At 45.7% G+C, this 13,711-nt stretch overlaps 1 protein-coding gene across 9 annotated transcripts in view; it reads left to right on the forward strand.

Annotated features, from left to right (window-relative positions):
• Nucleotides 1–4,187, forward strand: part of Tdrd9 (tudor domain containing 9) — an 84,092-nt gene extending 79,905 nt beyond the window's left edge. For 5 of the 9 annotated variants that reach the window (XM_033766845.1, XM_033766848.1, XM_010607308.1 and 2 more), the window contains 3 exons: nucleotides 1,378–1,496; nucleotides 2,419–2,491; nucleotides 3,563–4,187. In XM_033766845.1, coding sequence (XP_033622736.1) covers nucleotides 1,378–1,496; nucleotides 2,419–2,491; nucleotides 3,563–3,664 — 294 coding nt within the window. In that variant the 3' untranslated portion in view covers nucleotides 3,665–4,187. Of the gene's footprint in view, nucleotides 1–943; nucleotides 1,110–1,377; nucleotides 1,497–2,418; nucleotides 2,492–3,562 lie in introns of those variants that run through there. The other 4 variants (XR_004518349.1, XM_033766847.1, XM_033766851.1 and 1 more) reach the window with 4 other exon arrangements.
• Nucleotides 4,188–13,711: the final 9,524 nt, after the last annotated feature.

The raw sequence follows: 13,711 nt of genomic DNA on the forward strand, positions 1-13,711 counted from the left end.
TTTTTTTTTTTTTTTTTTTTTTGGTTTTTCTTGGTACCAGGGATTTAACTCGGGACCTTGCCCTTGCAAGGCAGATAGTGGAATCATTGAGCTAAATCCCCAGTCCCCAGACTGATTTCTAACAGGATTCCTGAGTACAGGAATCAGGCCTGGAGAAACAGCAGGCCATGGGCAGCGGGGACAGAAATGTGCAGGGTGAACCTGAAGCTTCTTGGAGTGCAAAGAAGGAATGCTGTGCTCATGACACACAGGGATGGGCGGGTCGGAGGACACAGGAGACATGAGAAGGAGCTCCTGGTGGGCAGCACTTGAATGGCGTGATGAGCCAGTGAATAACAGTGTTACTGCACATAGGGCTTTTGTACATGGGAGTGAAGCCAGAGTGTAAAAGGCCCATGTGTCCATAGGCTAGGAGGAAGTGACTGTGGAGCTCAGTGTGGAGAGAGCTCTCACAGAAGCCCAGCAGTTCAGGCAGGTGCTCCTGGCCCTGCGGTGGGGAGGCTGGGTGACTGTGGAGTGTGGGATCCTTGTGGCAGAGAGGCTGGCAGGCTCTGCCCCTGTGGATTGTTGTGGTCACAGCCTCAGGGACACATGCATCCCGCAGAATGCGATGAGAGAGTGCCTCCCCTCTGTCTGTCCAAGAACAACAGACCCAGAGTGGGAAGCATCTGCAAAACACTGTGCAGGGACTCAGAGCTGCCAGAGCCTAGAAAGCCAGGAAGGGAGGACATGTAAGTCCAGTATGGTGCCTGGGTTTGCATCCTGGAGCAGAGATGGGACAGGATGGAGATAGGTCCAGTCCAGACAGCCAGGGGCTGGCTGACAGCAATGGAGTTGGGTTCTGAGGTGTGACGGAACAGGGCTACAAGAACTGTCTGTTCTGTCTTTGTAACTTAAAGATCTGACAGGCTGATGATAAAGCACAATCTTGGTATTTGGTCAGGGGCTTGTCAGATTCCCTTGGGAATATCGCCAGCAGAGCCATGGAGGATGCACACACCTGTACAGCTGTGTTACCTACAAGAGCAAGACTGTTTGGTGTGTCTAAACAGTCTGGTGGTGTACACTTGTGATCCCAGCATTCAGGACGCTGAGGCAGGAGGATCGCTGTGAGTTCAAGACTAACCTGGACTAAATAGTGAGACCCTCCCTCAAATAATTTAAAAACACTAAACAGTTTGAACTTTTCTTGCCGATTCTTAACTTTTTCTTTGTTGTTGTTGCTTAAGTTGTGATAGTGTTTACTGATATTTTTTCCATTGTTTTAATAGTTCTCCCAGCAGCCATACTGATAGTCATGACTGTAACTCTGAAAGCTGTGACTTTTCTACTGTGGGATGCAGCTGTGTGAGTACTTCTGTCACCATTTGTTCACAGATTAATATCCTCAGGGCTGCTATCAACAAGCTAGTGTGTGATGGGCTGAATGGATCCAAGTATCTGGGGCCAGAAAGAACCACGCAGTTGCAGGATAGTGCTCGTCAGAAACTTCTGAGGTAAGCGGTGCGGTGAAGGGTGCTTCTCCCTGCTAGCTGGCTCTTCCAGCTGCTGGATTGCAGAGACCGTGTGACCCATGGAACCTGGAGGAGATCCAGAGCTGGACAGAGGCGTCTGCGCGTGGGCCCACTCCGGGCTTGATAGGGCAGAGGCTGCCCAGGTGGATAGTTCTAGACCCCAGAGTGGAGCTGGGGATGGTGGTGGTGCAGAGCCCGGGAGGCTGAGTGGTCGTTCACCTGAGCAGACCCCTCACTCTCTCACCTTGTGCTGGACTCTGTGGGACCCAGGCAGAGTGCATAGGCCTGGGAGTCAGGCAGCTCAGGGCCCGGGGAAGTGGACAAGGTCAGAAGAACGGCAGAAGCTGCCCACACCGGCCTCAGTTTTTTTTCTGCAGTTCAGTTTTTACTGAGACAACCTCTGAGACACAGCCGCTGTGTTTCCTGTAACCCTCCAGTGTGGCTGGCTCTAGCCATTCAGGTGTGTGGGTGCTGGCTGCTCGTGGGCTCACCCTGCCCGGCTGCTCAGCCCTCTCCTCCCAGCGGCACTATTACATGGTTCTGTGCCTTGGCATGCTCCTAATTTTTATTGACAATTGGACCCTGTAGATAATGTGTGTAACAGCCTTCCAGAGTCAGCTGTGTTCCATTCTTCTGTTTTTTAATGTGCTTGAAGTTAAAATATCATAAAATTTTTTACCTTTTAAAAAACTGCAGTTCTAATTCTGAGGAAAATGTATAGAATTTAAATTTGTTTTAATTACAGTAGTGTTTTCAGTTACAACTATATAAGTAAGATATGACTTCATGGGCCGGGGATTTAGCTCAGTGGTGCTGCCGCCTGCCTCATAAATGCAAGGGCCCGAGTTTGAACCCAGGTACAAAAAAAAAAAAAAAGATATGACTTCCGTTTTTTAAATTGTAGTTTGTTCTGTCAGATGAAGCCTAGAAAGAGGATTATTCCAAAGTGGCATGAGAAGCCCTATGAGTGGAATCAGGTGAGTGAGAAGCAGCTGCATGTGGGCAGCCGGGCACTTGGGGGAGGTGGCTGGGTGGGTGAAGACACGGAACAGGATGGGCTGAGGGTAGCAGGAGCAGAGCCCTGAGGCAGAGCAGGCACTGGGCAGACCCCGAGTGACCGAGCCTGTGGCTCTTCCCAACGCTGCACTGCCACCCACTAATGTCACAGCACTGTCCGCTTGGCCAGAGGGGTGGCTGAGCAGCAGTGGACATCTATCCCTTGGTCCTGGAGGCCGGAATCCTGGGGTCAGGGTTGCAGAGGCCCGTTTCTGGTGAGGACTGTGTCCTCACACGGCAGCTAGAGAGAGCCAGCGAACCACACCCGTTGGCTTCTTTTCTTCCAAGGCGCTAAACGGCAGGGCCCACTCTGCCTCAACCTCGGGGCACCTCTCAAGGCCGCCTCCACATCCCTTTCCCTGAGGGTCGGTGCCTCCCTTCACAGTGTGGAGGAGGCCGGCTTTGGAGACCAAATGAGATGTGGTTTCAGGCAAGGAGCAGAGGGATTTTAAGCTTTGATTCTGGAGCGAAGATGTCTTTGTAAATAAGCTGGAGGGGCAGTGGTTCCTCCTCCTGGCAGTTAGGCGAGGCTGTGCCCTGGAGCTCTAGCTCCCCAGTCTCAGGTCCCTGCGCTGGCCTGGCAAGTCGGCACTCCCTCCTGCAACTGGCTTCCCCTTCAGGGCCACACAGCTCTGCACGCAGCCACCCAGGCAGACGTGAAGCTGGTAGGACAGCAGCAAGTAGTTTGCAAGCAGTTTCACTTTGAGCCTGGTGTGTTTAAGAAGACTTAGCTGTTTTTAAATAAATACCTATACTGTTCACATGTACCTAGGAGAGTGTGGGAGGTTACTCTATTATTAAACTCAGGTTTGAAACTAAATTTTCAGATACATAGTTTGGAGTATGAGAGTAGACGAGCATCTATAAATAGTTGTGAAAAACAGGAAGAATGCTTTTTGTTGCCATTCCTGTCACATATGTGTGCATGCAGTTTTATTTGCTTTGTGCAGCCCCACTCAGAGCCTGACTGGTGCCTTTGTCTGTCCTGTTAGGTCCATCCCAAGCTGCTCATGGAGCAGGCTGACCAGAAAGGCTGCGGAGGGAAGAGTACTTTTCTCTACCAGCTTCACAAGCTGGTCATGCTCAGTCCCTGACTGTGTGGGAAGCCGCGGAGGCCCACGGAATTCTCCCCAAGGCTCTTGTGTGTCTCAGCATTGCCGCCTGTGCCCGTTGCACCCTCCTCTTTGGGACAGGGAGTGGAGTTTCTCTTCAACTGGGAAGGGTTGGAGAGAAAATCACCGCATTCAGTATTGTGGAAAGAACTGTTCTGAAAGAAGACTGGAAACAGCTGTGTTTGCTTCCACGTGTGACAGTGAAGGTCGGTGGCCAGTCTCATGGACAGGGTTCCAGCGTGTACTTGTGGGTCCTGCCTGTTCCATGGCTCAGGCCTGTGCCTGGGATAAGCAGGGCTGCTGGTTTGCCACAGGGGCTGTGTGTGTGGCATTTTCTGATTTTGTTGTTGTTGTTTCCCATGAGGGAAAATACCTAATTTTGGTTAAATTAATCTTTTTTGTACATGTAGGGTTTTTAGTTAAGTTACATTTCTTGGTTTACATTTTGGAAATCAGAAATGACCTGGCATCTATCTATGTTAAACAATAAATCCTGTAGACAGCATTTTTGTTTTCCACAATTTTTTGGTCAGAGGAGAGTAGTATGTATTTTAGTTTCTTCTAAAAAGCTCTCTTAAAAAATAAAAAGGTCTCTGTTCATAAAATTGATGAAGAAATATAAATCTTACGAAGTCAGCTCTGGTGCCAGGGTTTCCTCAGAAGACCAGCTGTTGAAGATCAGTCCTTGGGTTTGGCACCTTTCCGGCGTTGGTGGTTCTGAAGTTGGCCACAGGTCTTCAGCCTGGTGCCCTGGGGGCTGTGTTCCCAGGCTCAGGCAGGAGGTGGCAGTGCCGAGTCCTCAGCGCATTCATGGCTGGGTTCCCCTGCTGCTGCTGCCCATACTCAGCACGGGATCACACAGTGCTCTCGGCAAGCCTTCTGCTTGCTGGCTAGTCACTATGCAGAGTTACACAGTAATGACTAAGACAGAAACAAAAAACAGAGCAATCGGACTACTTTGCAAGGGGGAATTCAGCATGGGGTCAGGGTTCCTTTTTATAATTAAGCCTCTTGGCATTATTTAAATTTTTAATCCTTTGCTAAGTCTGATTAAAAAAAGAACGAAAAAAATGGAAGAAAAGCTTTTGTAAATGAGGGGAAGAAGAGTGGAGGGAAGGGGAATGGGGAAAAAAGAATGAAGATATAGTATATGCATATACAAATTCCCTATGATGAATGTGATTATTATGTATATCAAGAGCACCAGTCAAGTTAATTAAAGTTAAATTTATAAAGAAGAGCAGGAGAGAGCCAGGGATTTAGCTCAGCGGTTCGGTGGCCTGCCTTGCAAGCGCAAAAAAAAAAAAAAGAAAAAAAGAAAAAGAAAGAAAAAGCAGGAGACACGCAGATGTAGAGAGACGTGCTCCTTGTCCCCTGTTGTGTGATGCTCTGGCCAGCTCTGGACTCCACCAGAAAGGAGGCTGCCGCCACCAGCTGCACCCGTATTGGGTTGGACGGTGAGTCCTGACCGGCCCCTCTGAGACAGCCTACTGGCCTGTGGTGCTCTTAGAGCAACAGGAAGCAGGCTGGGGAGCAGTGCAGCCAGCAGTCCTGTCTGGCTGTGGCATCCTGCACTCTCCAGACGTTGTTGCGCTGCCCAGGAATGCTTCTGCCAGGCAGATTTCCCAGCTGTGGACTCGGGCTGGACTCCTTCAGCGTGTTCCTGAGACCCGGCCTCTGCAGTATGCTCTGTTTACAGACCTGTATGTATCTGCGCTGCTGACCTGTTGCCTCTCAGTGGCCTCACTTGGGTTGTTTCTGGATTTAGATTAATTACTGACTGTCCCTGAGCAACGTTTATGTTAGTCTCTCTATGGGTATATGTTTTCTCCTCCTTGAAATTCAGTTCTAGGAATGGAATTTCTGGGTTGTATGGTAAGTGTGCACTTAACTTTTTAAAGAAAGTGTGATATTGGCAAAAGAACAAATAGAACAGCAGGACAAAGAGGAGGGTCCAAAAATAAACCACACTTTTTTTTTCCTCCAAAAAATATAGGAAAAAATATAAACCTCCATCCACATTACCATTCACATCTTCCCCCAACACAAACATGGAAAAATAAAAACTGGAAATGGATTATGGACCTGAATGTAAAAGTTAAGACAATAGGATTTACAGAAGAAATAGTAGGTAATCTTTGCAATCTTGGCTTACCTGTACAGGACATAAAAAGAACAAACCATAAAAGAAAAATGACATGTCAAATGTTATCAAAATAAAAATTTACTTATTCAAAATACACTGGGAGAAATCATTTTCCATATGTATCTGTGAAAAAGAAATTGCTCCTAGAATATATATCAAACTCAGGACAGCCAGCCCCCATTCTAAAAGTGGAGAAAAAGCTAGGCACAGTAGCACACACCTGTAATCCCAGGACATGGGAGACTGAGGCAGGAGGATCGCCAGGAGTTCAAGGATAGCCTGGGCTACATAGCAAGACCCTGTCTCCAAAAATAATTTAAAAAGTGGGGGAAAGACAGAAGGGACAATTCACAAAAAAAGGATATACAGATGATAATCACACAAGTAGAAGTTCAACACCAGTGTTTATCCGGAAAATGCAAATTAAAATCACAATGGGAGATTGCCAACCAGGATTTTTGTTTGAAGACCACGATTCTTAAAACTGCCAGTGCCGCCAGGCGTGGTAGTGCATGTCTGTAATCCTAGCACTTGGGAGCTGAGGCAGGAGGATCACTGTGAGTTCGAGACCAGCCTGAGCTCTACATAGTGAGACCCTGTCTCAAAAAAACAAACAAACCAAACAAGACTGCCAGTGTCAAGTGTGGGGCAAGGAGACCCCCACCCCTGCAGGTAGAATTGCAAAATGGCACCCCTGCTTGTAAATTGAAATGAGCATATTCAGATAGATCATTTGCTCCCTTTGAGAGTGTATCTTTCAAGGAGTTTAATCTTAGAAATCAAACTTGTGGAGAGAGAGTTGTTAATATTCCCATATTATCCTTTCAATGTCCATGGTATCAGTAGAGGTGGCTCTTCCTTCATCTCTGTTACTAATAACTTGCATTTCTTGGTTAGCCTTTCTAGAGTTTTATCAATTTTATTGATCTTTTCAAAGAGTCTTTTTGTTTGTTTGTTTTTGTTTTTTTGGTACCAGGGATCGAACTCAGGTCTCTGCACTTGCAAAGCAGACACCGGAACCACTGAGCTAAATGCCAGGCACAATATATTTCACAGAAATAGATATTCTTTTTTTTTTTTGTTACCAGGATCGAACTCAGGCCTTTCTGCTTGTGAGGCAGGCACCGGAACCACTGAGCTAAATCCCTGGCCTTTGATTCCATAATTTTTGTTGTAATTTTTATTGTTTCTTTCTTCTGTTTAGATTTATATTGCCCCTTTTCCCTTGTTTCCTGAAATAAAAGTTGTTGTTATTGTTGGGGGGGGGGTTGGTGCTGGAGGTTGCGTCCAGGGCCTTATGTGTCATAAAGCATGTGCTCTACCACTGAGCTACGTCCCCAACAGGAAGCTTAGGGTCTTGATTTTAGATGACAGCCCTGTGTGGTGGCACACAGCTGTAATCAGCTTTATGGGAGGCAGAGGCAGGCTGATTGCAGATTTGAGCCCAGGACAGGCAACTTTGTGACTTTCTCTTCTACTGTATGCATCCAATTGTATACATCTTTTTTCTAGTAGTGCTTTTATCGCTTGCCGTACATTTTGATAAGTTGTATTTTAACTTTCATTTAGTTCAAAATATGTTGCATTTAAAAAAAATTTTGTCTTTGATCTGTGTGTTTTTAAATCTCCAAATATTATGGAATTGTTTAGCTTGCTTTTTTTTTTTTTTGGTACCGGGGATTGAACTCGGGTCCTAGCGCTTGCAAGGCAGGCCACCGAACCGCTGAGCTAAATCCCCGGCAGCTTGCTTTTTATTAATGAGTTTCTAGTGCAATTCCATTTTGGTCTGAGAGTATAACTTCTGTGATATCTAGTAAATGTATTAAAGTGTGTTTCATGTCCCAGAATGCTGTCAGTCTTGATGATTGTTCTCCGTGAGCTTGAGAAGGTGTGGCCTGCTGCTGTTGGACAAAGGTTCTGTAGATTTCAGATAGAATTAGTTAATTGATGGTGGTATTCAGTTCAGCTATTTTTTTTTGTTGTTGCTGATTTTCCACCTGTCAATCTGCTGTACTACTGATACATGTTGAACTCCCACCATTATACTGAACTAGTCTATTTCTTCTTGCAGTTCTGTCAGCTTTTGTCGTGTGTGTGTGTGTGTGTGTGTGTGTGTGTGTGTTATGCTCTGTTAAACATACACAAACATTAAGGATTATTTCTCAAAGAATGGACCCCTATGTAATGTCTCTCTCTCTTAATTTTCCTAGTTCTGACTTCTGTTTATCTTAAACTAATATAGCTACTCCAGCTTGCTTTTGATTTGTATCATCATGGTACATTTTCTTTACTGTATATATTATTTACAGCTAACCACTGTAGTGTGTTTAGTGCCATTTGTTGCAGTCACAATGTTGTAGAACACTCTTTCTCTAGTTTAAAAGTGTTCCTTTTAGAACACCTTGTACTCATTTAGTTACTGCTCTTCATTCCTCTCTTCCCTGTCCCCTGGGAACCACTAATCTGCGTCCCATTTTTATGGATTTGGCTATTCTGGACAGGTCATATAAAAGAGCCCATACAATGTGTGCTTTGGAATGTTTTTTCCACTTAGCGTACTGTTGTTTGTCCAGGTTATAGCCTGTATCGGTACTTCATTCCTTGTTTAGCTGAGCAGTGCTCTTGTGTACATGTATCACAGTTGGCTTCTCTGTACGTTTGGGTTGTCTTTACCATTTGGCTATTATAAATAATGCTGTTATGAGCAGTTGTGTACAAACTTTGGTGTAGAGAGGTTTTTGCCTGTGTTGGTTATACATCTAGGAGAGGAACTGTTGGGTTATGTGAACTCTTTAACTATTGGAGAACCAGACTCTTCCACAGACTCCATCATTTTATATTCTCATCAGCAGTGTATGGAGGAGATTCCTACTTTTCTAAAGTCCTGCTAATACTTGTTTCTTTCCTTTCCTTTTTTTTTTTAACTAAAGCCACCCTAATAAGTGTGAGGTTGTATCTTACTGTGGATTTTATTTGTGTTCTCTTCATGAGAAGTGATGTAAGCACTTCTGAGGTGCTTATTGGCCACTGTGTCGCATCTGCAGAGATGTCTACCCAGGTGTCTGTGGTTTGGGTGGGGCCCTGAAGGCATTGGTGGGCGCTTGGCTCCCAGTGCACCTGTGACTGGAGGCAGGACCTCAGGCACATGATTGGTCTGTGAAGGCACAGCCTTCGCGAGGGGATTCATGTCACTGTCGAGGCCATGGGCTGGTCATCACACGAGCAGGTGGTTCTGAGGTGCGCCCGGCCTCTGCTTGCCTTCTCCGCCATGTCGTGATGCAGCACTCGGGCCACCCATGTGTTGCACTGTCTCCAGAACCATGAGCTACTGAAACTTCAATCCTTTATAAAGTACCAAGGCTGGAGTATTCTCTGACAGTGGCAGAAGAACACTAAGACAAGCTCTGTGCCAGTTTTTAAATCAGGTTGATCTTTTTGTGGAATTATAGCAGTTCTTTATGTATGTGGATATTAAACCTTTATCAAATATATGATTTGCAAATATTTTCTCCTATTCTGTAAATTGTTTTTTAAAATGTTTGCTAAAGGGCTGGGGATTTAGCTGAGTGGCACTGTGCCTACCTCACAAGCCCAAGGTCCTGAGTTCGATCCCCTGTACAAAAAATAAATAATAAATAAAATGTTTGATAATGTCCTTTGATGCGCAGATGTTTTTGTTTTGATGGAGTCCAAATCATCTGCCTTTTTTGTTGTTGTCGTTGTCTGTGTTTTGGTATAAAATCGGTCCATTGCCAAATCGAAGACTTGTTTTTTACCTGTAATGATTTTAGTGTTGGCTTTTTTTCTAGATGACGTGGACAAATTTCCATAAACACAAATTGCCAAAATTGACTCAAAAAGAAATAGAAAAATCTCAACATTCTTGTAGCAATGAAAAATCTGAATCTTTTACCAAAATCCAAGAATAGATGGCTCCACTTCTAGATATTCTGAAGCACATTAAGAAGGCACACAAATCCTACTCCCTCTCTTCCAGAAAACAAAAGGCAACTCTTTCTCACATAGTCTGTGAGCCCAGCATTAGCCTAGCACCAAAGCAAGACCAAACCCCAGCCAAGAAACCTTTCAAGAAAACTGTAGACCAGTGTCCTTTATGAACAAAGATGCTGCTGTCCTCAGCAGACTAGTAAATCAAATCCAGCAGCACATGCCAAGGCTACAGCCAAGACAGAGATGTTCCACCCTGACTGCACTGTGGCCCCGGCGGGGACAGCCTGCCAGTGACCTCCTGGTGTCCACCTATAGAGCCTCTCTCCCTCCAGGATGAGGGGTACACAGCGGCCCATGCGCTGGGCCTTCCCAGAGTGTTCAGACCTGTGCCTGTGTGGCTGTGGATTTCACATCAGCGTTTGTGTACCACAGTTTGGCTGGTTTTTGGTTGTTAGACAGTGATGACCTTAGAAACTTAGCGGTCAGGTGTTGGAAGAGCAAGTACCCAACTTTGCATTAGAGATCAAAGTTATGTAGTGAAAAGATCCCGGGGCCACAGGGACCCAGGTCTCCTCCTGGTTCTCCTGTAGTGTGAACATGGCGCCTGCCAGGAGCTGGCCTGGCTGTCAGGGTGAGCACAGGGCAGGTACTCCAGGGAGACCTGAGGCTCCTTTGTTCCCTGGTATATGGCTCCTGGTCTGGCCCTCCCGTGGATCAGCTGGGGGATGCAGCCCTCCTTGCTGACTTAAGTGTTGTTAGAAGAACGTGTTAATACGTGAAGCAGCAGACAGATACACCAGGGAGAAAGAACTGAAGCATTGCCTCTAACTGGTGGTGTTGGGAGCTGTCTTTCACCTGGGAAAATGTGAACAGCTGGAAATCAATCCTGAGGCACCTGCATGACCATTGTGACCATTAAATGCACAGCCATCTCCGGAGGTTTGCCTGGGAGAACAGGGACTCCAGAAGAGAATCCATTGTAGCAGAGACTCATTTATAAAGGTGCAGATAAAACTCACTCCTCCAATATTATCTGAAAGAGCATCAATCTGAGAAAAGTCTTTTAGAAAATTTAAACAAGAAATGAAAAGGAAAAAAAAAAGATGGGAGCTACTTTGTTCAGGAACTTGAGCAAAAATTAGTACCAATTTAGTGAGACTCACTTCAGAAAATACTTGTTCAGTGAAAACTAATCATTGTTAATACAGTGTTGGTTAATATATTTTGTTTTTTATTTTATTTTTTGGAGACAGGCTCAGTATGTAGCCCAGGCTGGCTTCAAGCTTACAATCCTCCTGCCTTAGCCTCTGGAGTGCTGAGATTATAGGCTTGTGCCACTGCAGCCGCCTAGTTAATAGAGTTTAAATTTACAAATACTTTCTTGAAATTGCAGGGCAGGATTTTGAAAGTGCAGTGCCTTGTAGCTGAAATTCCCCAGCCTACTTTTTAAGGGCTGCACCCTGTGTTTGTAGGTGCACATCCAGCCAGCCCGGACTGCCCCTGCTGCTGCAGCCTGAGTGGCCGACCCAGGCTGCACTGTCCCTCCCCTGGTGTCTGGGCCCTCCTCCTGCTTCTCTTTCCTCTCCTCACTGTGTCCCTAAGGGCCCTTGGACTCCCTTACCCCTGGCTTCTAGGCTGTCAATGAATCCTCTTTCTCATCAAGTGCTGCAAAAGGTCACTTCTAACGCAGTTGTCCTTGGACGGAATCGGGTGCCCTTTCCTATGTTACCAGAATTTGCTTGTGCTGTCAGACTCAGCGACTCATTTATTCACATCACCTTCTACTGCGTGGCAGGGGTCCCTAGTTGAGTGCCCTTGCCCCTCGGCCAGCGCCAACCCTCCTGGGATCGTAATTTTCATGTTGTGTTATAGGGTACAAAGGGCAGAATCTGTATTCATTAATTCTGAATCTCAAGTACCTGACACTAATTGGTATGCAGGAATAGTTCTGAATAGAATTTTAGTGGCGAGGGGGCGGGAATGACTGGGCCCTGTGGGTGTCCTTCAGGAGAGGAGAGGTGTGGAAAGCCCTTGTGTTTAGGAGCAAGGACTTGGTGCCCAGGTGGCAGGAACTCTGGTGTGGGGGAAGCGGCACAAACTGGCAGGAGGATGAGGGCAGGCCTCTTCAACCTGCACGCCCAGCCCAGCCTCCCTTGGCTGTCATGGAGCCTGTTGCTATGGAGATGCCAAGTGCTATATTGAGATGTGGGAGAGCCCTGTTAAATTCTGAGTTGGCATGACAGCAGTTCACCATGACTAACAAGTACAAAAATAAATTATATAGGCTGGGGGGCCCCTGATCCACTGCAGGAAGGAGAGCCACACCTGCTCCCAACCCAGCCGCCATCGCTCAAGCGCCGGGAGGTAGCCTGGGCCCCGATCCACTGTGGGAAGAGCCACACCTGCTCCTGACCCAGCCGCCATTGCTCAAGCGCTGGGAAGGTAGCCGTGTGCCCCTGAACCCCCATAAGTTCCCCCCCACACTCTCAGACCTCCTGACTGTGCCAGTCTTTGGACCCACTCTGCAGAGGCAGAGGTGGTCATCAAGGGTATTTTTCTGAGTTCCCAACTTTGAACATCTTTAAAGAAAGGGTGTGGGAAACCTGTAATTGTGGAGTTCAACCATTCAGAAGGTTGGGGAACTCAGTCTGGGCCTTGCAGCCCGAGATCAGTCAGCGTCATGGGGTTCAGCCATCAGCTAACTGAGACCAGGGAACTTGCATCCTCGCTCTGTCTGAGCCATTAAATGGTAAATACACTATATTGAAATTTTGGTCACTGCAGACATGTTCTGGATTGCTTCTTGATTTCAATTTAATTCAAATGATTTAAGGGTGATAGACTAGTGACTAGCACAGGTGGTCAGTGTCCAAGTTGTGCTTGATCTTAATGTGTTGCTGATTGTATCAGTTGGGATAAAGCATTGTGGTTGATTTGATGAGCTGTTTCTCTGATGTTATGAAGATGAGATTGTCTGTGGGTCGTTAGAGACACAGAAGCTAGGGCACAACTATATCAGGAAGATTTGGGTGATAATCCAGAGATTAAACCAAGGACAGTCCAACAACAAAAATAAAAAAGAGAAAACACTTAATTAAGCAAGACACAAGGACAGACTTCCAGTTCACCAATGGCAAAGAGTAGGGCAAATGAGGATGAAAAGGCCAATAGTGAGCCACCAGGACACCCTGAACTCAAAGCACAGGAAGTAACAAAACAGATCAATCAGGCTCTAGAAAAATTCAAAACAGAAATAATTTCCCAGATAACCATAGAGATAGTGAGCAAAATGGAAGTCACGATTCAAGACTCTAGAGCAGAAACTGACAAAAAAAAAAAAAAATAGATGAGCTCAGGACCATGATAGAAGCCATGAAGGCCCAGCATAAGAAAGAAATGGAAAAAATAAATGCCCAACATAGGAAAGAAATGGAATCCATAAAACAGATTCAAACAGATATCCAGGAGATTATACACTGCATAGAAAGGGTACACAACAGAATAAAAGAATGCGAAGATAGACTCTCAGATATAGAAGATAAGATTGCTGTCAGTGACCATGAAAAGAGAGGTCTCTTAAAAACAGTAAGGGATCGTGAGAAATCGATCCAACAACTCCTAGATGATGCAAAGGAGAATAACATAAGACTGATAGGAATACATGAAGTAGCAGGAGAAAATACAAATGACTTTAAAAAGCTGTTCACAGAATTAATGACAGAAAACTTCCCAAACAGAGGGGAAGAATTTGACATTCAGATAACTGAGGCATATAGGACCAACTAGCTACAATAAAAAAAAATCTGCACCTAGACATATAATAATCAAGATCCCAGAAACCCAACAGAAGAACAAAATACTACAAGCAGTAAGAGAAAAGAAACAAATCACATATAAAGGAAAGCCCATCAGAATCAAAGCAGACTTTTCAA

This window comes from Fukomys damarensis, unplaced genomic scaffold, assembly GCF_012274545.1.
Source record: "Fukomys damarensis isolate Sample0158 unplaced genomic scaffold, DMR_v1.0_HiC HiC_scaffold_21, whole genome shotgun sequence".
Classification (NCBI taxonomy): Eukaryota; Metazoa; Chordata; class Mammalia; order Rodentia; family Bathyergidae; genus Fukomys; species Fukomys damarensis.